The sequence below is a fragment of the Berghia stephanieae genome, chromosome 5 (genome assembly GCF_034508935.2).
Source record: "Berghia stephanieae isolate SIO BIC M18660-M18661 chromosome 5, UCSD_Bste_1.3, whole genome shotgun sequence".
NCBI lineage: Eukaryota > Metazoa > Mollusca > Gastropoda > Nudibranchia > Aeolidiidae > Berghia > Berghia stephanieae.
Genome location: NC_088364.1, coordinates 21,621,061 through 21,646,568, shown reverse-complemented (window position 1 = coordinate 21,646,568; position 25,508 = coordinate 21,621,061). Strand labels below are relative to the sequence as shown.

General features: G+C 39.2%; 2 protein-coding genes across 3 annotated transcripts in view; one reads left to right on the top strand and one right to left on the bottom strand.

Annotated features, from left to right (window-relative positions):
- Positions 1–25,508, top strand: part of LOC144972596 (uncharacterized) — a 277,443-nt gene that overhangs the window by 38,456 nt on the left and 213,479 nt on the right. The window lies entirely within an intron of this gene.
- Positions 633–12,801, bottom strand: LOC144974099 (uncharacterized). 2 transcript variants are annotated; one of them, XM_078916994.1, is made up of 3 exons: positions 12,343–12,801; positions 4,187–4,345; positions 633–1,850 (listed from the first exon to the last, which is right to left on the bottom strand). In XM_078916994.1, the coding sequence occupies exons 1-3, from the start codon at positions 12,404–12,406 to the stop codon at positions 664–666; spliced, it is 1,410 nt and encodes a 469-aa protein (XP_078773120.1). In that variant the 5' UTR covers positions 12,407–12,801; the 3' UTR covers positions 633–663. The 2 variants fall into 2 exon arrangements, with proteins under 2 accessions (XP_078773120.1, XP_078773119.1); XM_078916993.1 differs by lacking the exon at positions 12,343–12,801 and adding an exon at positions 6,747–7,036.

The window sequence follows — 25,508 nt, the reverse complement described above, 5'->3', positions numbered from 1 at the left end:
GGAGGAGGAGGAGGAGTAAAGATGATGATGATGATGATGATGATGATGATGTAGCAAACCAATGAAATTATTTGCTGATTTTACGCTATGCCTATAATGAGCGAAGCTTTCAACGTTATTATCCTAATCATTTGTTGTACATCAACAAATGTTGTGCCGTGATTAAATCTGATATGCGCTTGGCAGTTAGCTACTGGCACTAAAGTCCTCCCTCTCTCTCTCTCTCTCTCTCTCTCTCTCTCTCTCTCTCTCTCTCTCTCTCTCTCTCTCTCCTCTCTCTCTCTTCTTCTTTCTCTCTCTCTCTCTCTTTCTTTCTTCTCTCTCTCTCTCTCTTCTTCTTTCTCTTTCTCTCTCTCTCCTCTCTCCTCTCTCTCTCTCTCTCTCTCTCTTACACACTCTCTCTCTCTCTTTTTCTCTCTCCTTCCTGTGTGTGTGCGTGTGTGCGTGTGTGTGTGTGACAGATAGAGAGAGAGAGAGAGAGAGAGGGAGAGAGAGAGAGAGAGAGAGAGAGAGAGAGAGAGAGAGAGTCTGTCACAACCCCCTGATCCATATGCGAAATACTAACATCTGAAGGGAAATGAGATATTGTTATAAATCATTTCAAGGGTAAATTCAAGCTGATAAGGCACATTTATTTTTCTTCCATTTATTTTATGCAATCAGTTATTGTAGTTTTGAATATGGCTGGTAGATCTTAGACTGCTCTGTCAAGACAGGTTCGGGCACTTGGTGGGAATGATTATGGGTCCCAATGATGACTTCTTCGTACTTTGGAGGGGGATGGTTGTCTAATTTGTCTAAATTATTGCCAGGAAGAGTGTAGATACTCTTTCCGGGAATAGATGATGTAGTCGATGCTTCTGCTCTCCTTGGCTTAGACTTTGAGCGTTCAGACTGGATGGCGCCGTGAGACAAATGTCTTTTGGGTTTTAGTTTTTTCGGCGTAGGATCGGCTGAGAGATTGGCAGCCCAATTTTTCGAATCACCGTTATCCTTGAGTGTTGTAACCGATCGTCGGACCTTCTGGCGCGGAGGTGCTGTGCCGTTGATTACGTTTTCTGAGACATTCTTTGGAGGTCTGGAATCTTCAACGGCAGCTGCTGCAGCATTGGCGCTTGGGAGTATTGCTCCATCCCGAGCAGTCACCATTAAACTTTCATCACTAGATAAGTCAGACGATGATGTAAAAGACGAAGACGATGATGTTGAGGTTGTGTCTGACTCTGTGACAATTCTGACTGATCTCGGTGTTGGAGTGTTTTTGGAAATTCTCGTTGAAGATGGTGGTGAAAGAATTGATTTATTTTGTACTTCACCCTCAACAGTAAATATTCCTTTAAACTTGTGTTCGGCATCGTCCAATCTTAAAGATTCTTTGTGTTCTAAATACTCGATTTCTAGTTCCTCTCTATCTACAGCGGCTTGTTCTTCTTTACGTCCAATTCCTTTTTTTAGCCTTGTAAAGGCGAGGATGACATTAGAAGGCATGACAATCTTTTTCATAGCACTTTCTTTCACAATAACCTCATCATTAACATCCGCATCCTTTTCCTTCTGGTCTATTGGTGTTGGGACCTTTTTGTTATTCAGCCAGTGTTTTCTTATGTCAGAGTTGGCTTTATTTTTCAGTTTATTCAATTCTGCATTTCTCTGGTCCTTGGTGTGTGTTTCTCTCAGGCCGGTGCTCCTGGAGTAGAATAAAAGTGAGGAAAATATAATTCCAAAACCAGCTGATACTGATGCTAAATAGAAACCATGGCTCAGTTCGACATCATCGCGATGTTTTTCTTCTGTATAGTAGTCGTAGTAGTTCATGCCATAGCAAAGGACGCCCAGAAATGTTAGGACACCTATTTGGAAAAGTAGAATAATAGAAAATGTTGTTAAGCGGTCTTTTATGATTTATTCCATTCTATAAATATAAAACAGCATTCAAATGGAGTATTTTTGCTATTGATGGTAAGCGTTTAAGTAAAATGCTCACAGGTCTGCATGCAACGCACAAGGCTAGATGTAATTTTAACGTATACAGATTATGATAGAGTATTTTGTGAGAAATGACCTTACAACTTTTGGTATAAAAACAATAATTAACACTTGAGTGACGCCATCTTCATTCAAACTATACACTTAGGATGGAGCATACATTGCTTTCAAGCAGTACTTAATATTTCGCTTTTGAAGACTTTATGGCTCCCAAGTATTTACAATCCTTCAAAATCGAAAATTATTTCCAGAATATACCAGTCAAAGTTAATTGATTAATTTATTTGAATTAATGATTTAGAGCAATAAGAACATCAATACTAGATCCAAGATCATCTCTTGTCATATTATATTTCTATGTGGTTTTGAAACATGAATTGAGAGTCAGCCAATGAAATGAAGTGAATAAAGGGCATCGGAGATAAGATGTAGAAAATCCCTTTGTGTCACATATAAAAATCGCAAGGCCAACGAAGAGGCTAGGAACAGAAAAAGATAAAATATTACTGATGCTGTGCGTTTAACCACAAAACTCACGATAATCGCCAGCCGGATAAAACGTACTAACACACAAAACTATGTTAATCTTGAATGTTTATAGTCTGATTGATATAATTTATTGAAAACTAATCATAAAAATGGCTGCTAAAAACAATAACAAAGAGCTGAGTGACGTCAACGTCATTCCTTCTATACGTCCTTATGTTACGTCATGAACCATATGAAAAAAGATAATAGGCCTTCGAAAAGATTGTTATCAAATGTACAATGCAGTAGAGGCAGTAGTAGTAGCGGATGGCTACATCTTCACACTGGAAGTCTTCAGTCAGTATTTAAATTCGTCATCGCAGTTGAGGACAGTCTAGAAACCTCCCGCCAATCTCGTCACAAGGCAGTGTAAGATTATGTGGTCTGCTGTCTCTGGCGTTCACTGACAGTGGACAGTCGGCTGACCCCAAACGTGCATCAATGGGCTCTACTGTGTGAGCTATTTTGGAGTGGTGGATAGCTCACACATTAGAGCCACGCTCTCACCGGCCAGGCGGAGTTGTCGTACCAGTAAGGTTGCGGGTTCGAGCCTCCATCGCCGATGCGAAAGTTTTATTCTCTATTGTCTTCTGGCACTTTCCTACTCATCTCATTTCTTGTTATTATCAACATAAGTGCTACTAAACTCACATTTCTTAGAAATAATAATCATCAATATAGTTAGAGTTAAAGTCTGGGATTCCGGTAGTTTGTAGTCAATCACCTAGTAATCGCGAGTATGATTTCAGGTTCTATCGGATTTTATTGATGCTTGTACGTTATGGAAACGTGCTCACTTACCAAACTATGTGTAACGGGAACGAGTATAGTCTGATTGAGAGAATTTAAAGAGAACTAATCATAAAAATGGCTGGCTAAAAATAATAACAGAGACCTGAGTGGCGTTAGTTTCGTTCCTTCCATATTATTATTATTATTATTATTATTATTATTATTATTATTATTATTATTATTATTATTATTATTATCATTATTATCATCATCATCATCATTATTATTATTATTATTATTATTATTATTATTATTATTATTATATTATTATTATCATCATCATCATTATTATTATTATATTATTATTATTATTATTATTATTATTATTATTTATTATTATTATTATTATTATTATTATTATCGTTAGCAGTAGTAGTAGTAGTAGTAGTAGTAGTAGTATCATCATCATCATCATCATCATCATCATCATCATCATCATCATCATCGTCATCATCATCATCATCATCATCATCATCATCATTATCATCATCATCATTATTATTATTATTAGTAGTAGTAGTAGTAGTAGTAGTAGTAGTAGTAGTAGTAGTAGTAGTAGTAGTAGTAGTAGTAGTAGTAGTAGTAGTAGTAGTAGAAGTAGTAGGAGGATGAGAAGGAAGACTAGTAGTAGTAGTAGTAGTAGTAGTAGTAGTAGTAGTAGTAGTAGTAGTAGTAGTAGTAGTAGTAGTAGTATCATTCATATTATACCATTAATAATATTACTGTTGTTGTTATTATGTTATCATTTTTATTATTATTATTATTATTATTATTATTATTATTATTATTATTATTATTATTATCATTGTCATTATCATCATTATCATCTACGTTACACACTCTCCCTCTTTCCAACCCCAACTCTTCCAAACAATCTCACCTGCAAGAAAGTGGCTTATTTCTTGAAGTCTTGCTTTGATCAGGTTTGCGCATGTCTTTGGGCCATTTGCAGGTGGAAGGCACCAGTTGTATCCAAAAACTCCTATAAATTCCCAAACCAAGGCCAAAATCAGAAATGTCCGTGTCAGCTCCAGGTATGCTGTGGAAACAAACCAAAAAGTGTGACCTGTTGTCTAAAAAAAATTGAAATGGGGTGGTTGAAGTTCTGAAATTCAAATTAGTAGTAAATAAATGATAAATCTGTGTGAAGTTGATATATTTTACTAAGGACTATTGACCAGTAGATCTTTGACTAATCTAAACATGGGATTTTCAACACATTCTCAGCTCTTCCGACAAAATAAGCTGGTTGTTTACAAAAAGTAGAATGAATGAAGTCGACGTCTCTTTATTTTTTTATTTTTGCATTTAGACCCGCCAATTGGGTGATTAGTTATCGCTGGATTCTTTCAACCAGACTTAAAACGTTTGAGTTTTGTGTGCTGGTACGATTGGTCAAACAGGTAAAGCAGATAAGTATTTTACTTACGCGCATACCATTGGCAGTAATACCTGAATAGTTCGCTTAGCTTAGCATTCATTGCTTTTTATAATCTTATATTGATGCCATGCGGTAAGATAAAACACTCACAATATCAGCCATCCGAACACAACGTGCCAACAAACAAAACTATGTGTAACCTCTAACTTGTATAGCTTGATTAATAAAATTTAGTGAGAACTAATAATTAAAATGGCAATCTTAAAACAATAACAATGTGTTGAATGACGTGGAAATGGACTGGACACGTCCTCAGAATGGATCCGAGTGCCTTTTCCAAGACCCCCCCCCCCCCCCAGGGAACGAGTAGATGGGGCCACCCGCGGGAGACCTGGAGGTGGAGCATCAAAAGAGAAATGAAAGCTAGTGGTTGGTCTTGTGGACAGATGACAAAAATGGCACCCAACCGAGAATGATGGCGTTCCACCGTGTCAGCCTTATGTGCTGATCAAGCATCGAGAGGATAACTACTAACTACCACGTCAAGGGGCGTGGCTCTGCTCCATTCCACAAGTCTATTGATATAGTTACCGTAAGTGCTGAACAAGCACCAAGAGGATAACTACTAACTACCACGTCAAGGGGCGTGGCTCTGCTCCATTCCACAAGTCTATAGATATAGTTACCTTAAGTGCTGAACAAGCACCAAGAGGATAACTACTAGCTACCACGTCAAGGGACGTGGTTCTGCTTCATCCCACAAGTCTATTGATATAGTTACCTAAAGTGCTGAACAAGCACCGAGAGGATAACTACTAACTACCAGGTCAAGGGACGTGGTTCTGCTCCATTCCACAAGTCTATTGATATAGTTACCTAAAGTGCTGAACAAGCACCGAGAGGATAACTACTAACTACCACGTCAAGGGACGTGGTTCTGCTCCATTCCACAAGTCTATTGATATAGTTACCTGAAGTGTGTAGACACCAATAATGTTTTGTATTGCTGGTGATTTTAACTTTAAATTAATATTTTAACACCTGGATCATCCCGTCATGACAACGCTTTGTGACCCACCGTTTAATCGAGCTGATCTTGAACTTGATTGACCTCTGGATGACCTTCAAGAAGTCGAATTGAAATTCCAATCGGCCAAATTCGTTCACAAAATATCCATTTTACCAAATTAAGAAGAAAAATAAACTTCCACTCGAAAGGTGAAAAAGTTCGATTCTTCGAACGATGCAGTAATTATACTATAATGGCCGATAACTCAATCAAATATTGTTTAATTTGCTTGTAACTTTATACGCTTGTTGCTGACACCCAAAAGAGTAAATTTTGTTATTTGAGTAGTATTAAATAAAGTGCGGTTCGCATGATATTTTAAGAAAAAGGAATATTTTTATTCATCTAAAAATAAAATCAAGAGCAGTAACTTGTACATATCGAAGAGATTAACAAAAGTCTCCACATGATTTGTTTAACATATAATATTTTTTCATGTTCTTAAAGATGTTATAAAACATAGATAGTTTACGAGTAATCAAATATAGTTGACATCATTTGAGCTTAAGTGACCTCTGATTGACCTTCAAGTGGCAGAGTTTTTTTTACAAGGCGGTATCTCTACTAAATAGAACTATTGAACGGGGCTCACTGTTGACTTCAATTTATAAAATCTCATTATTTCTTCTTCTTGATAGTTCCATACTGCAGTACACTTACGAGACATTTATTTCATTCGAGACAAAAAAAACTCGAGTATCGAGATCAATAAAGAATGGTCTCAACTAGTCCAAAAGTGTTAAACCTAAGACTTCAAATTTCTATCGAATTAGAATTCGAATCACCGTTATCCTTGAGTGTTGTAACCGATCGTCGGACCTTCTGGCGCGGAGGTTCTGCGCCGTTGATTACGTTTTCTGAGACATTCTGAGACATTCCTTCCCAATGTGTCTAACTTGAAAGAAGTCCCAGGTTTAAACCCTTTGACTGGTTAGGGTAATCTAAATTGATTGATATTTAGCGGTATGTGGCAACGTAAAAGATACATACCTGGTCCCTCTGCCTTAGCGACGTTCTCACATTCCTCATTTGAATTTTTCTCTGTTTGATTGTGCCAGCAGTCCACCCAAAGCCCTGCACGGCCATGTTCATGATTCATCCAGTCATGTCCAGCGAAGGCAACGAGAAAAAGAATAAAGCCCACGAATGTGGCAATGTAGCTAACCAAGAAGCAACAGTCTTTGACTGGCATCTTGGCCGTCAGTAATGAAAATGATATTCCACGTCTAACTATAATAGTTAAGAAGTTTCAACAAGCTTGATGTAACATTGGTTTAAACCTAATATCTCCAACGAAACGGTAATATCATTAACTTTTTTTTATTGATTTGATGAATCCAGAAATGTAACTCTGTCCTCGTTTCCCAACATTAGAATAGTTAGCGCAATAAATCCATGATTATGAATAAAGTTTTCAAGTTTCCTCTCAACATCTCGTAACGAAATATGAATTTACATAATTAATCTTCATTGGTGTCGTTTTTCTAGTCAGTCTGTACTAGTGCGGGGCGGTCCTTGGCAAGCTTAAGGACCACGGTCCTACGGTCCTTGGGAAATGAAGACCGCAAGGACCGGTCCTAGGACCGGTCCTTTTCGACATTGAACATTCCTGAGAGACTGTTGAAAATTCGAACCGGTTTGACCTTTGAGAGCGTGGGATCGTTCATTCTTGAACCGTTAAAGACCGCTACACGATGAAAACCGTGGCCTACAGGAGTAAAACACACGGAGTAGTCACACTCATTTCAAATTGTAACCTAATTAGAGAAGAGGGGTGATGCCTTCTTTATTTGCTCACCGTACTTCATTGTTACTTCGATAATTTAATAAAATTTGAAATTTATCCCCATTAACGGAGATAATGGCATCGCCCAAGGCGTTGATCGAGTTGTTCGTGGCGTTGATACACACACGCAACTCCTACCCCCCCCCCCCCTCCCCCCCCCCCACACACACACATTAGAGGGCAGCGAGCATTGAAGAGTAAGAGAGAGACGTGAAGTTATAATAAGAGGGGTGGATGAGGTGATAAGAGGGGTCGATGGTGACTTTTCACCAGATCTAACAAACTCAGCTACCCATTCATTGCTGAGTAGACAGGGATTCAGAAAAAAATCGACTGCACCCGGGATCGATCTCTGGCCCTTTGCGTATAAAGAGAGTGCTCTATCAACTGAGCTATCGGGGTCCCCAAATATTCTATTGGACTTTTTTAAAATTCAGACGTTATAACTGGGTTTTTTGGAAGGAAGAAACTAATGAAACTCATATTATTTGATTAGTAAAAACACCAAACGAAATTTTAATATTATTGTATTATTTTAAATGACAACACTGCGATAGAAAGGAGTGGTGACAAGAGATGGACAAAAGAAAACAAAAAATCGGATTTGCTACTTGCTAGGTTCGACACACACACACACACACACACACACACAAACACACACATCTTTTGTAGTCACATACATTTCAAATAATAACCCATTAGAGAAGAGGGGTCATGCCTTCACCATAGATCATTGTCATTGCGATCATTATGGTGTAGTAAATTTTGAAATTTACCCCGTATAATGGAATCGTCCAAGGCGTGCGCCTCCTGTTCCCCCCATCTCCACACACGAAAGGGCGGTTTGCGGAGTGGAGGTTGGTGGTCGTCTGCCTGTATGGTCGTCTGTGTCGTTTAGTGTATGGCAAAGGGGGGTGGGTGGTGATTGGTGGAAGATAGGCAACCGAAGCAACGAATCGCTGGGGAAGTAGTAGGCTATGGCGCGAGACCGTAGGACCGTGGTCCTTGCAAGGACCGCCCCGCACTAGTTGAAAGGTGATAAGAAGTGAGGACCGGCGCCGGTCTTCCCCTCTGGGACCGGTCTTCGGTTCACAGCTAAAAGACCGTCGGACCGCGGTTCAGACCGGTCTTCAGCGCGGCACTAGTCTGTACTCCGCAGATGTAACTGTAAGATTAGACTACGATATAGCATGTGGTCAAGAACAAATTAAGTCGTAGTAAATTCATCAAAACAAAATGTATTTTAAAAATGCGCGTTGACAAATTTTATGTATAAGGAATCTCGAACTGGCGATGAAATTTAACATAGACGACCAGATCGTTTTGAACTCCAATATTGAATGACACACTAATCACAATCCAGTTTATACGCCTGCTCTATAAACTAATATCCCATACAAGTCGATGTGTTTATCAACCAATGCCTTGCTTGACTGAACCGCGAGGGACTGGTCAAATATTGGTACCAATCGTGACCAACATTCCCTGGCTTACCGTTGACCTATTAGTTGATCACACACGGCTAAAGCAACAATCAACATTCCCTGGCTTACCGTTGACCTATTAGTTGATCACACCACGGCTATAGCAGCAAATCCATTGTTTTGTTGATTCCTTGGTCCTGGGGTTTTTTTTTACCAGAACACAAAAGAATATAAGGCAAACAGAAGAATACAGAGAATCAACCAAACTGTGAAAGAATTAGCAAGAGAAGATAAAAAAACAGGATAGAGAATAAGACAAAAGAAGCGCAAAAAACAGCAGGTGTCAATGACACGAGAACAGTAAATAGATGTATTAAAGAGTTGTATGGTAAACATGGAAATAGAACCCAAGTGTCTATGAAACACAAAAATGGAAATTCCTCGAAAAGAAATGAAGAAGTCAAAAAACAGATGGGTTGAACATTTTAAAGATGTCCTCAATCAACTACCCCAGACAGACAGCTAAATTTTGAAAACGTTTTTGCCCACAAGATATCAATACTGGCCATAATCACACCCGATGAAACAGCGTATGCAATATCAATATTGAGAAACAATTAAGCGCAATGAATCAATGAAATACACATCGAAATGCTCAAGTGTGCAGTGGACTACTTGATAGGTATACTGGCTGAACTATGTAATAAAATATGGGAATCAGAGGACACCCCTGATGACTGGAAAATTGGAAGAATCATTCCATTGCTAAAGAAAGGAGACATCAGCACCTGCTCAAAATGGATAAGAATAACATTGCTGTTATTGCCAATCATAGTCCTAGCCCTTGTCATATTAGGAACAATCCCAATGATAATTGATGACAAATTAAGAGATCATCAGTTTCGATTCAAATGAGGGATGTCATAAACGGATGCTATTTTTACCTTACAAATAATTGAAACATAAATGAATGGAACACCCCGTTATATCTTCACTTTATCAACTTCTAAAAGGCATTTGATAGTATCCACGGAGACAGCATGTGGGGCATATTACAAACATAGCATGTCAATGCAAGTCATCAACGCGATTTACGCTTTATATAGTAATTCAAGATGCTGTGTAAAAATGACAATGAACTCACAAAAACTTTCCTCGTGAAAACAGGAGTAAGACAAGGTTGCATTCTTTCCCCTTTCCTTTTCATACTCATTACTAATTATATAATGCGAAAGCAGAGACAAAACAAAGGAATAACCCTCAATGACAACAAATTGAGTGATTTAGACTTTCCGACGACATTGTCCTTATTACAGATACAAGAGACAACCTATAACAGGCCACGCCTTCACTACAAGAAATGTGAGACAATGACAAGCGGGATGATGTCAGAAATAATTTTTTTGGGAGAGAATGTCAAACACACTGAGGATTTTACATACTTAGGAAGTGAAATTAGAAGTGTTGGTGGCATAAATAAAGAAATAACAACTAATGATATATGAAAAGCAAATGCAGCATTTTAGAGAATTATACAAAATAATGAAATCAAAGACTGTCCAACTAAAAACCAATATCAACATCTTTAAACTAACAATCTTATCAGTTCTGGTATACGGAAGCGAGACAAAGCAAATTTATGCAAAAGCCAAACAGCGTCTCAATGCATTCCAACAAAGTAGCCTATAAAGATACTCATTATCAGACTTATACAACATAACAAATACTGAAATTTAAAAAAAAACAACTGGAATGCAGGACTTTACGATCACCATCCAACAACGTGGTCACAGCTGGCTAGGAAACGTCCTCTCCATGAAAGATGAACGATTACCCACAAAAGCTATTTGAATGGAAGAAGGATAACAACAGACGAAAACGAGGACGACGTGGAAATTAACTGTGTCGAAAAAAGACCTTAAACCTGGGGAGAGAACGTGGTACGAGTCATACATGGCAGCACAGGACAGGGAGGAATGGCGAATCTGGATGGCCCAATGTGTCAAAGAAACGTGAGGAACTAAGGTCTAAGGTAAGGGTCTCCAGCCGGATATAACATAACTTAACTTAACTTAACTTAGATGCCTTTCGCGTCTCGACCGAAAGATCGGGTCGCCTTGGCTGTTTCCAGTATTTCCTGTGTGAGGTGTCTCCAATATTGCCGGTCCTCTGCTAGGGTTCTCAGATTTTCAAGGTCCCCTGCCGTTATGAGACTAATGCTTTGTCCAAGTGTTGTGAGGTTTTTGTTTAGGATCATAGGGAGTGTTGTGATCGGTCTTCCTCTGAAAAGGTTCCCGTGTTTTTGGAATTATCCCGACATGGCTTGGTTAGCTGGTATGTTTTTGTCCCTGCGTAGTATGTGACCGAAAAGTTGCCATAGTTGTTGTAAAATGTCAAGGGAGATTGGTCTTTCTTTTGTGATCTTATAGAGTGATTCATTTGAGATCTTTTTTGGGTATTTGATGTCCAGTACCCTTCTTAGCTGTGTGCGATGGAAGGCATCCAGATGTTCTTCTTCGGATTTTGTCAACGCCCAAGTGCCGCAGTTATACAGAAGTACCGGTTTTACAAGAGCACGGTACAGTTTCAGTTTGGTTATTTTGTCACCTCTAATCCATACATTTGGTGAGTTTACTGAGTGCGGCGTTTGATAGCTGTTTTCTTCTTTGTACATCCTCGGTGTCTCCAATTAATGAGCCGACTTTCTTTGTTCTTTTCCATTCCTCTTTGTTCCTCGATATTGTTGTAAATTCGGTTTTATTGGCATTGACTTGGAGGTTATATTTCATGAGGGTATTTTGTATGATGTCTATATTTGCTGGTGTTGATCCAATAAAATCTACATCATCTGCATAGGCTATTTCTCTTGGGATTGCATTCTCAATATGAGTCGTTGGTTTTGGAATGACTTTTCGAACTTCTTTCAGAGCGTGTTCTAAGTATATTGTGAACAGAATCGGGCTCAGACTATCTCCTTGGGGGGTCCCGATGTTACTTTCGAACTGCGTCTGTTTTGTGGCCCCGTATATCCTTGGTTGTATCTTTGTGTTGCTGAGGAGAAATCGGATTATTATATAACATACCAACACACAAAACTATGTCTACCTTTAAACAGATTTAGTATGATTGATAGAATTTAGTGAGAACTTATCACCAACATGGCTGTCTAAATAACGATAATAAAGAGCTGAGTGACGTCTATTTTGTTCCTTTTTTATGAAATTTCTTACGATGATGGTCAATTAGGACAATACAATATGCAATATTGCATTACTAGAAAAATATTGATACTCCTCAGGTTATGTAATATTATACAGTTGTGGCAAAGTAAAAGATACAAACCTGAGACGGTTGTGGCAACGTAAAGGATACAAACCTGCTTTAACAAAATAACTCGAGCATTTATATAGTGCATTATCCTCAAAGGGCATTAGTGACATTCTCACAATCCCCAACGTCCATCCTGTCGTACTCTGGAAAACACATATTTAAAAATTTGGCCAGAAAACTCGTCCTTCAGATATCGATCGATTTAAATGACTCTCATCTTGGCAAAAACTCTCAAACCCGGGACGATGCAGCATTGTTCAGCTGTCCTCCCAAAGTCCTGCACGCCCATGTTCATGTTTCATCCAGTCATGTCCAGCGAAGGCGACGAGAAATAGAATGAACCCCGCGAATGTGCCCAGGCAACCAATCAACTAAAAGCAGTATTTAGTTATGAATTGTCAACGAGTTTCATATATCCTGGGTTCGAACCTAATGTCTCTAATAAAAAGGTTATATCAAGTCTGACTTGTTATTGATTTGATAAATCCAGAAATGTAACACTGTCCTCGTTATCCAACAAAAGACAAATAGATAGAGTAACAATCCCATGATAATGAGTTAATTACTCATTCAACAAATCATAATGAAACGCGATTATATATAATTCATATTTTGTGTCTTTTATTTGGCAGTGTGTGCTCCTATGTCATTTAAATTACTGAATAATGTTTGGTGAACAAACGGTTACAGTACGAAAACAAAACCTATGATAATATACCAAAGTTGTATTATTTCAACACTTCTGTATGGACAGACAGCCACATGAACAAGCTGTCTGCATTTCATACAAAGTTGTGCCTCAGGAGGATCATGAATATTTACTGGCGGAATAGAATTAATATTGAAAGTCTGCTAGATCCGTGTGGAAGACGTGAAGGACATCGTGAGAAAAAGGTGGAGATGGATGGAACATGTTATAAGAAAGGAGGAGGGAAACATCAGGAAAACTGTCTTACACTGGACACCAGAAGAGAAGAAGAGGAAGGCCCCCGGCAACTTGGAGAAGAACAATGGAGGGAGAGATGAGAGAGTGGGAGGAGACATGGAGCTCCCTGAAGATGACGGCCACGAGGATAGGAAGATGGAGGTACGTCGTTGTTGACCTACATGCCGACAGGCACAATGGGCAGTAAGTGAGTGCTTCTTTGTATATATATAACTGCAGTTTTAGACCGAGACCAAGAACAAATTAACTAGTACACAGATCGAAACACTATGTGTTATGTACCCATGCAAATGTGTAAGGAACACGAGACTGGCCACGACACATAGTATTAAAGATGGTTTGACACGGCGACACACTAAATACGATTCATGTTGAACGTTTTGATTCACACAATAAGCTTAAACGTCCACTCTCTTGTAATACTCCATTCCAGTCGATACAGTAAGTAACCCATTAATGTCATGCTTGACTGGACCGCCAGTAACTGTCCAAGACCGTTGACCTCTTCCCGAGAATAGCAACACGCCAACAATCATATTATGTTCTATTGGTGCTATGCGTTTAGTTTTTAAAAAACGCATAACACACGCAAGCAAGATAAACGTATCAACACAGACAACTGTGTGTGAAATTAAACGTTTATAGTCTGATAAATACAATAATGTGAGAACTAGTGCGGGGCGGTCCTTGGCAAGCTTAAGGACCACGGTCCTACGGTCCTTGGGAAATGAAGACCGCAAGGACCGGTTCTAGGACCGGTCCTAGGACCGGTCCTTCTCGACATTGAACATTCCTGAGAGACTGTTGGAAATTCGAACCGGTTTGACCTTTGAGAGCGTGGGATCGTTCATTCTTGAACCGTTAAAGACCGCTACACGATGAAAAACCGTGGCCTACAGGAGTAAAACACACGGAGTAGTCACACTCATTTCAAATTGTAACCTAATTAGAGAAGAGGGGTGATGCCTTCTTTATTTGCTCACCGTACTTCATTGTTACTTCGATAATTTAATAAAATTTGAAATTTATCCCCATTAACGGAGATAATGGCATCGCCCAAGGCGTTGATCAAGTTGTTCGTGGCGTTGATACACACACGCAACTCCTACCCCCCCCCTCCCCCCCCCCCCCACACACACACACACATTAGAGGGCAGCGAGCATTGAAGAGTAAGAGAGAGACGTGAAGTTATAATAAGAGGGGGTGGATGAGGTGATAAGAGGGGTCGATGGTGACTTTTCACCAGATCTAACAAACTCAGCTACCCATTCATTGCTGAGTAGACAGGGATTCAGAAAAAAATCGACTGCACCCGGGATCGATCTCTGGCCCTTTGCGTATAAAGAGAGTGCTCTATCAACTGAGCTATCGGGGTCCCCAAATATTCTATTGGACTTTTTTAAAATTCAGACGTTATAACTGGGTTTTTTGGAAGGAAGAAACTTATGAAACTCATATTATTTGATTAGTAAAAACACCAAACGAAATTTTAATATTATTGTATTATTTTAAATGACAACACTGCGATAGAAAGGAGTGGTGACAAGAGATGGACAAAAGAAAACAAAAAATCGGATTTGCTACTTGCTAGGTTCGACACACACACACACACACACACACACACCACACAACACACACATCTTTTGTAGTCACATACATTTCAAACAATAACCCATTAGAGAAGAGGGGTCATGCCTTCACCATAGATCATTGTCATTGCGATCATTATGGTGTAGTAAATTTTGAAATTTACCCCGTATAATGGAATCGTCCAAGGCGTGCGCCTCCTATTCCCCCCATCTCACACACGAAAGGGCGGTTTGCGGAGTGGAGGTTGGTGGTCGTCTGCCTGTATGGTCGTCTGTGTCGTTTAGTGTATGGCAAAGGGGGGGGGGTGGTGATTGGTGGAAGATAGGCAACCGAAGCAACGAATCGCTGGGGAAGTAGTAGGCTATGGCGCGAGACCGTAGGACCGTGGTCCTTGCAAGGACCGCCCCGCACTAGTTGAAAGGTGATAAGAAGTGAGGACCGCGCCGGTCTTCCCCTCTGGGACCGGTCTTCGGTTCACAGCTAAAAGACCGTCGGACCGCGGTTCAGACCGGTCTTCAGCGCGGCACTAGTCTGTACTCCGCAGATGTAACTGTAATATTAGACTACGATATAGCATGTGGTCAAGAACAAATTAAGTCGTAGTAAATTCATCAAAACAAAATGTATTTTAAAAATGCGCGTTGACAAATTTTATGTATAAGGAATCTCGAACTGGCGATGAAATTTAACATAGACGACCAGATCGTTTTGAACTCCAATATTGAATGACACACTAATCACAATCCAGTTTATACGCCTGCTCTATAAACTAATATCCCATACAAGTCGATGTGTTTATCAACCAATGCCTTGCTTGACTGAACCGCGAGGGACTGGTCAAATATTGGTACCAATCGTGACCAACATTCCCTGGCTTACCGTTGACCTATTAGTTGATCACACCACGGCTAAAGCAACAAATCAACATTCCCTGGCTTACCGTTGACCTATTAGTTGATCACACCACGGCTATAGCAGCAAATCCATTGTTTTGTTGATTCCTTGGTCCTGGGGGTTTTTTTTACCAGAACACAAAAGAATATAAGGCAAACAGACGAATACAGAGAATCAACCAAACTGTGAAAGAATTAGCAAGAGAAGATAAAAAAACAGGATAGAGAATAAGACAAAAGAAGCGCAAAAAACAGCAGGTGTCAATGACACGAGAACAGTAAATAGATGTATTAAAGAGTTGTATGGTAAACATGGAAATAGAACCCAAGTGTCTATGAAACACAAAAATGGAAATTCCTCGAAAAGAAATGAAGAAGTCAAAAAACAGATGGGTTGAACATTTTAAAGATGTCCTCAATCAACTACCCCAGACAGACAGCTAAATTTTGAAAACGTTTTTGCCCACAAGATATCAATACTGGCCATAATCACACCCGATGAAACAGCGTATGCAATATCAATATTGAGAAACAATTAAGCGCAATGAATCAATGAAATACACATCGAAATGCTCAAGTGTGCAGTGGACTACTTGATAGGTATACTGGCTGAACTATGTAATAAAATATGGGAATCAGAGGACACCCCTGATGACTGGAAAATTGGAAGAATCATTCCATTGCTAAAGAAAGGAGACATCAGCACCTGCTCAAAATGGATAAGAATAACATTGCTGTTATTGCCAATCATAGTCCTAGCCCTTGTCATATTAGGAACAATCCCAATGATAATTGATGACAAATTAAGAGATCATCAGTTTCGATTCAAATGAGGGATGTCATAAACGGATGCTATTTTTACCTTACAAATAATTGAAACATAAATGAATGGAACACCCCGTTATATCTTCACTTTATCAACTTCTAAAAGGCATTTGATAGTATCCACGGAGACAGCATGTGGGGCATATTACAAACATAGCATGTCAATGCAAGTCATCAACGCGATTTACGCTTTATATAGTAATTCAAGATGCTGTGTAAAAATGACAATGAACTCACAAAAACTTTCCTCGTGAAAACAGGAGTAAGACAAGGTTGCATTCTTTCCCCTTTCCTTTTCATACTCATTACTAATTATATAATGCGAAAGCAGAGACAAAACAAAGGAATAACCCTCAATGACAACAAATTGAGTGATTTAGACTTTCCGACGACATTGTCCTTATTACAGATACAAGAGACAACCTATAACAGGCCACGCCTTCACTACAAGAAATGTGAGACAATGACAAGCGGGATGATGTCAGAAATAATTTTTTTGGGAGAGAATGTCAAACACACTGAGGATTTTACATACTTAGGAAGTGAAATTAGAAGTGTTGATGGCATAAATAAAGAAATAACAACTAATGATATATGAAAAGCAAATGCAGCATTTTAGAGAATTATACAAAATAATGAAATCAAAGACTGTCCAACTAAAAACCAATATCAACATCTTTAAACTAACAATCTTATCAGTTCTGGTATACGGAAGCGAGACAAAGCAAATGTATGCAAAAGCCAAACAGCGTCTCAATGCATTCCAACAAAGTAGCCTATAAAGATACTCATTATCAGACTTATACAACATAACAAATACTGAAATTTAAAAAAAAACAACTGGAATGCAGGACTTTAAGATCACCATCCAACAACGTGGTCACAGCTGGCTAGGACACGTCCTCTCCATGAAAGATGAACGATTACCCACAAAAGCTATTTGAATGGAAGAAGGATAACAACAGACGAAAACGAGGACGACGTGGAAATTAACTGTGTCGAAAAAAGACCTTAAACCTGGGGAGAGAACGTGGTACGAGTCATACATGGCAGCACAGGACAGGGAGGAATGGCGAATCTGGATGGCCCAATGTGTCAAAGAAACGTGAGGAACTAAGGTCTAAGGTAAGGGTCTCCAGCCGGATATAACATAACTTAACTTAACTTAACTTAGATGCCTTTCGCGTCTCGACCGAAAGATCGGGTCGCCTTGGCTGTTTCCAGTATTTCCTGTGTGAGGTGTCTCCAATATTGCCGGTCCTCTGCTAGGGTTCTCAGATTTTCAAGGTCCCCTGCCGTTATGAGACTAATGCTTTGTCCAAGTGTTGTGAGGTTTTTGTTTAGGATCATAGGGAGTGTGTGATCGGTCTTCCTCTGAAAAGGTTCCCGTGTTTTTGGAATTATCCCGACATGGCTTGGTTAGCTGGTATGTTTTTGTCCCTGCGTAGTATGTGACCGAAAAGTTGCCATAGTTGTTGTAAAATGTCAAGGGAGATTGGTCTTTCTTTTGTGATCTTATAGAGTGATTCATTTGAGATCTTTTTTTGGGTATTTGATGTCCAGTACCCTTCTTAGCTGCGTGCGATGGAAGGCATCCAGATGTTCTTCTTCGGATTTTGTCAACGCCCAAGTGCCGCAGTTATACAGAAGTACCGGTTTTACAAGAGCACGGTACAGTTTCAGTTTGGTTATTTTGTCACCTCTAATCCATACATTGGTGAGTTTACTGAGTGCGGCGTTTGATAGCTGTTTTCTTCTTTGTACATCCTCGGTGTCTCCAATTAGTGAGCCGACTTTCTTTGTTCTTTTCCATTCCTCTTTGTTCCTCGATATTGTTGTAAATTCGGTTTTATTGGCATTGACTTGGAGGTTATATTTCATGAGGGTATTTTGTATGATGTCTATATTTGCTGGTGTTGATCCAATAAAATCTACATCATCTGCATAGGCTATTTCTCTTGGGATTGCATTCTCAATATGAGTCGTTGGTTTTGGAATGACTTTTCGAACTTCTTTCAGAGCGTGTTCTAAGTATATTGTGAACAGAATCGGGCTCAGACTATCTCCTTGGGGGGTCCCGATGTTACTTTCGAACTGCGTCTGTTTTGTGGCCCCGTATATCCCTGGTTGTATCTTTGTGTTGCTGAGGAGAAATCGGATTATTATATAACATACCAACACACAAAACTATGTCTACCTTTAAACAGATTTAGTATGATTGATAGAATTTAGTGAGAACTTATCACCAACATGGCTGTCTAAATAACGATAATAAAGAGCTGAGTGACGTCTATTTTGTTCCTTCTTTATGAAATTTCTTACGATGATGGTCAATTAGGACAATACAATATGCAATATTGCATTACTAGAAAAATATTGATACTCCTCAGGTTATGTAATATTATACAGTTGTGGCAAAGTAAAAGATACAAACCTGAGACGGTTGTGGCAACGTAAAGGATACAAACCTGCTTTAACAAAATAACTCGAGCATTTATATAGTGCATTATCCTCAAAGGGCATTAGTGACATTCTCACAATCCCCAACGTTCATCCTGTCGTACTCTGGAAAACACATATTTAAAAATTTGGCCAGAAAACTCGTCCTTCAGATATCGATCGATTTAAATGACTCTCATCTTGGCAAAAACTCTCAAACCCGGGACGATGCAGCATTGTTCAGCTGTCCTCCCAAAGTCCTGCACGCCCATGTTCATGTTTCATCCAGTCATGTCCAGCGAAGGCGACGAGAAATAGAATGAACCCCGCGAATGTGCCCAGGCAACCAATCAACTAAAAGCAGTATTTAGTTATGAATTGTCAACGAGTTTCATATATCCTGGGTTCGAACCTAATGTCTCTAATAAAAAGGTTATATCAAGTCTGACTTGTTATTGATTTGATAAATCCAGAAATGTAACACTGTCCTCGTTATCCAACAAAAGACAAATAGATAGAGTAACAATCCCATGATAATGAGTTAATTACTCATTCAACAAATCATAATGAAACGCGATTATATATAATTCATATTTTGTGTCTTTTATTTGGCAGTGTGTGCTCCTATGTCATTTAAATTACTGAATAATGTTTGGTGAACAAACGGTTACAGTACGAAAACCAAACCTATGATAATATACCAAAGTTGTATTATTTCAACACTTCTGTATGGACAGACAGCCACATGAACAAGCTGTCTGCATTTCATACAAAGTTGTGCCTCAGGAGGATCATGAATATTTACTGGCGGAATAGAATTAATATTGAAAGTCTGCTAGATCCGTGTGGAAGACGTGAAGGACATCGTGAGAAAAAGGTGGAGATGGATGGAACATGTTATAAGAAAGGAGGAGGGAAACATCAGGAAAACTGTCTTACACTGGACACCAGAAGAGAAGAAGAGGAAGGCCCCCGGCAACTTGGAGAAGAACAATGGAGGGAGAGATGAGAGAGTGGGAGGAGACATGGAGCTCCCTGAAGATGACGGCCACGAGGATAGGAAGATGGAGGTACGTCGTTGTTGACCTACATGCCGACAGGCACAATGGGCAGTAAGTGAGTGCTTCTTTGTATATATATAACTGCAGTTTTAGACCGAGATATAGTATGTGACCAAGAACAAATTACAACAGATCGAAACACTATGTGTTATGTACCCATGCAAATGTGTAAGGAACACGAGACTGGCCACGACACATAGTATTAAAGATGGTTTGACACGGCGACACACTAAATACGATTCATGTTGAACGTTTTGATTCACACAATAAGCTTAAACGTCCACTCTCTTGTAATACTCCATTCCAGTCGATACAGTAAGTAACCCATTAATGTCATGCTTGACTGGACCGCCAGTAACTGTCCAAGTCCGTGGCTGACCGTTGACCTCTTCCCGAGAATAGCAACACGCCAACAATCATATTATGTTCTATTGGTGCTATGCGTTTAGTTTTTAAAAAACGCATAACACACGCAAGCAAGATAAACGTATCAACACAGACAACTGTGTGTGAAATTAAACGTTTATAGTCTGATAAATACAATAATGTGAGAACTAGTGCGGGGCGGTCCTTGGCAAGCTTAAGGACCACGGTCCTACGGTCCTTGGGAAATGAAGACCGCAAGGACCGGTCCTTCTCGACATTGAACATACCTGAGAGACTGTTGGAAATTCGAACCGGTTTGACCTTTGAGAGCGTGGGATCGTTCATTCTTGAACCGTTAAAGACCGCTACACGATGAAAACCGTGGCCTACAGGAGTAAAACACACGGAGTAGTCACACTCATTTCAAATTGTAACCTAATTAGAGAAGAGGGGTGATGCCTTCTTTATTTGCTCACCGTACTTCATTGTTACTTCGATAATTTAATAAAATTTGAAATTTATCCCCATTAACGGAGATAATGGCATCGCCCAAGGCGTTGATCGAGTTGTTCGTGGCGTTGATACACACACGCAACTCCTACCCCCCCCCCCCTCCCCCACCCCACACACACACACACATTAGAGGGCAGCGAGCATTGAAGAGTAAGAGAGAGACGTGAAGTTATAATAAGAGGGGGTGGATGAGGTGATAAGAGGGGTCGATGGTGACTTTTCACCAGATCTAACAAACTCAGCTACCCATTCATTGCTGAGTAGACAGGGATTCAGAAAAAAATCGACTGCACCCGGGATCGATCTCTGGCCCTTTGCGTATAAAGAGAGTGCTCTATCAACTGAGCTATCGGGGTCCCCAAATATCCTATTGGACTTTTTTAAAATTCAGACGTTATAACTGGGTTTTTTGGAAGGAAGAAACTAATGAAACTCATATTATTTGATTAGTAAAAACACCAAACGAAATTTTAATATTATTGTATTATTTTAAATGACAACACTGCGATAGAAAGGAGTGGTGACAAGAGATGGACAAAAGAAAACAAAAAATCGGATTTGCTACTTGCTAGGTTCGACACACACACACACACACACCACACACACACACACAAACACACACATCTTTTGTAGTCACATACATTTCAAACAATAACCCATTAGAGAAGAGGGGTCATGCCTTCACCATAGATCATTGTCATTGCGATCATTATGGTGTAGTAAATTTTGAAATTTACCCCGTATAATGGAATCGTCCAAGGCGTGCGCCTCCTGTTCCCCCCATCTCACACACGAAAGGGCGGTTTGCGGAGTGGAGGTTGGTGGTCGTCTGCCTGTATGGTCGTCTGTGTCGTTTAGTGTATGGCAAAGGGGGGTGGGTGGTGATTGGTGGAAGATAGGCAACCGAAGCAACGAATCGCTGGGGAAGTAGTAGGCTATGGCGCGAGACCGTAGGACCGTGGTCCTTGCAAGGAGTTGAAAGGTGATAAGAAGTGAGGACCGGCGCCGGTCTTCCCCTCTGGGACCGGTCTTCGGTTCACAGCTAAAAGACCGTCGGACCGCGGTTCAGACCGGTCTTTAGCGCGGCACTAGTGAGAACTACTCATTAAATGGTTGACTAAAACAACAACAAAGAGCTGAGTGACGTCTAATCCATTTCTTCTATTGATTTCTGGATCCAACACTTCAACCAGCACATAATAATAGAATCGCCTGACCTCAAGTGAAACGTTTCTAAAAAACAAAAAAGTAGTCCTTCGGAGCGATTCGGCCCATGGAGCCGGAGTTATCCCGGTTTCTATAGCGTGAAACGGACAATAGCAATTGCTTGCTACCCTTTGGATAGGACGGTAGTACTTTCCGACAGATCTAACAGACCCAGCTACCAATCACTGCTGGGTGGACAGAGGTTCAGAATAAAATTTCGACCGCACCCAGGATCGGTCTCGGTCCCTTTGCGCGTGAAGCGAGTGCTCCACCAACTGAACTATCGGGATCCCTGGACCGTTTCTAATGTATGAATTATGTATGAGCAACGTCTTTGTATCTAGTTGCCTGACTCAGACCGTAGCCTATATTTAACTCATTATGAAGGCGACGATTACTGAAATAAAATAGAGAATAAAGAGACTCCGCTAGTTGTACTCAATGGAAAAGATGATCCCAACAGTTGAATGAGGAATAGTTGTGTGATGTAAAAAATAACCGGTTGGAAGTGTAAAACCACTCTTCCGAAGGACTGGATATATACCTTGTGCAATTGATCCTCTGGTTTCAGAGTGATCGAATATCATGTTCTATTCTGAACGTTTTTACTGGTCGTCAAAAGAGATCATCCACCCTGGTTCTTTTACGTCTTGTAATCGTAATAACCTGCCTGCACGCCCTGCTACTATAAAAGTTATGACGCCTTATGATTTAATATGTAACATATTCAATATTCCTCCTCCGAAGGGTTCGTTACACAACACACAAACACACACTTCCAGTGAATTTGGAACCGGAAAAGTAGAAGGTGTGACTTCACAACTTTTCTGTCCTATTATTGAATACAACTCACTTTTCACTTCCTTTTTTCTTTTGTTTTTTGTTGTTTTTTTTGTTGTATTTTTTTTTTTCGATGAACGTTTTTTTTGGGACGCAACATTTTTTTCAGATTTTAGAATAACAGTCTAGTTTTGGGCTAATTACCTTTAGGTTGAACATTTCAGTCTTCGTACCTCTTGTTACATTTAACGTTGGCTATGTGTTCTTGTGGTACGACACTCGTTTTCGGATCGGAAGGTCCTTGGGTCGAGCCTCGCTCGGCGCATATTGCAGGTCTAAAATAGCCGTTAACAACAGCGGTCTATCCGAAAAATCTGTACTATCGCCTAACAGGCGTCATGTCACGTCCTATATATGTTAAATTTGCTGTTGCCCAGGGACCCTTGTAAAGCGCTTTGAGCACGTTTAGTGGATATTGCTCTATGTAAAACCTCAAGTTGTTGTAAAGCGCTTTGAGAGCATGTATTGATATTGCGCTCTGGAATGGGATCAACCCGGCGAGTCTTCCAATTATGTATGCAGCGGATGACGACAACTTAAAGTTAGATAAGATGTGCAGATGTATGTATTTTTAACAACATTTTCACAGTCTATATTATTACAACATTAATCTCCAGAGGCGTCTGAATAATACAATTTTTTGGATTGGTTTCCCCACATGCAAGACTTGACATTTCTCACTCCATTATTTTAAAAAGCATATAAATCTTTTTAAAAGACTTGAGAAACGTTTGTAGAAGAATAAAATTAGTATTATTTGCAAATGATTTACATTTAGTTGAAATATTGTGAGGCAAGTCATTAATATACATTATAAAAAGAGGCAGTCTCAACACGCTACTCTGGAGAACGCCTCTTTTTACTTTACCAACGTTGATGATCCGTCTCCAATTACGACTTTCTGTTCACGGAAAATACGTTATCCAGTCAATAATACCTTAAGTTTATAATTTAACATCCAATTTTTCAAGATACACTGAGATATAATTCTCAGATACTTTGTGAAGCATTTCCTTTTTATCTTTTTTGGATGCATCTCTTAACTTGTCTATTAAACCATAAAGGTCTACAATTCGATTTATAAGACTTTAATTTATTTAATTTTGAACATGTTTATGTGAATGCCTGCGATGGAGAGAGGGAGATGAAGAAATGAGAGAGAAAGGATGGAGTTGTCACTGAAGATGTAGCAGGTTTAAACGTTTTCTAAAATGTCGTTAAGCCGTGGACTGCAAAATGCAATGTATAAAAATTAAAGTAACAGCTCAAAAAAAATGAAAAATAAATCCAAACCATGTAACGCTTTGGGCTCCTAACATCTCTTTACCCAATAACAAAAACATTCTAAATTCATGTTAAATCCAGGTAGAGTATAGATATACAGATCTGGAATTATTAAAAAGTACTACGGTTTTAACTTTTTTTTTCGTTTTGGATGAGTACGGGTTTTGAGCCCCAAAACGTTCTGCCCGTGTTTTGTGGGTGTGTTCTTTATTGACTTTTGTACATTACAACTTAGAAAGCATGATATTGTTTTGTAAAATGGTCAAGTATACTAGAGGGAAATATAAAATATTAGACAATCCGTACATAATCAATGAAGTACGATAATATAAGATGAGGCAAATCTAACTGATTATATAGAAAAATACTACATTATTTTTGATCGCTTTTAATTTGTTTTAAAATGAAAGCCAATGTAGATCTCTCATGTCTTTAGCCTTTTTGATTGCCAACTATAACATATTATAATGAGAGATTAATATTTAAAAGCACTATATTTCGTATGCGACTGTGTGCTTTTGTGCTTTGACTCTCGCCCTCCTGGCTTTGAGTCCCGTTCTCAGCAGCGCATAGTTGAGTCCGTGAAAAGGGCCCTTGACTCACATCATCTCATCGTACTCGCGTGTATCTATCTGGTCGTTAACTGGTTTTTTCTAATGGATTTTTTTATATAATATCCCCTATAAGGTATCATGTCTCGTCTTACATGTTAAGTGTTCTGTTGGCGACCTTTAAGCACCATTATTATTATTATTATTATTATTATTATTATTATTATTATTATTATTATTATTATTATTATTATTATTATTATTATTATTATTATATTAAAAATCCATTGTTCTTAAAGTTTAATTCACGTCCACAATGATATTAATGATATGTTAATCAACATTTGTAACACCCTTACTCTGGGGGGAAAAAAGCATATATAATGATACAGGCAGTCTGTGCGTAAATATGTTTGCAGCTTCGCGGTCGGCTAGATATGAAACATTGGTAAGATATAAAAACTTGTTTATCATTTTAAATAGAGTGAACATAAAATATGGATTAGAGATATAAGGTCATTTTTATACAAAGCTTATGGGGAATAAAACTATGTGTAATTGTTTGTGTTTAGTACAAGCGAAGAGAATGAGAGGTTCCGAGACACGTTTCAATGCTAAACAACGTAATAGAGAGTTGCTTGGATGACATTGGTATCGGTCGACGTGTACTTATTCGCAGGTCTGATAACCCAACTTG

Bases quoted from the DNA above. Each gene is read 5' to 3' on its own strand.
- LOC144974099 (XM_078916993.1), bottom strand. From the start codon at position 6,948: ATGCCAGTCAAAGACTGTTGCTTCTTGGTTAGCTACATTGCCACATTC. The intron at 4,346-6,746 runs GTATGTATCTTT...TTGTTTCCACAG, and splicing joins CGCTAAGGCAGAGGGACCAG to CATACCTGGAGCTGACACGG. The intron at 1,851-4,186 runs GTGAGATTGTTT...TTTTCCAAATAG, and splicing joins AATAAGCCACTTTCTTGCAG to GTGTCCTAACATTTCTGGGC.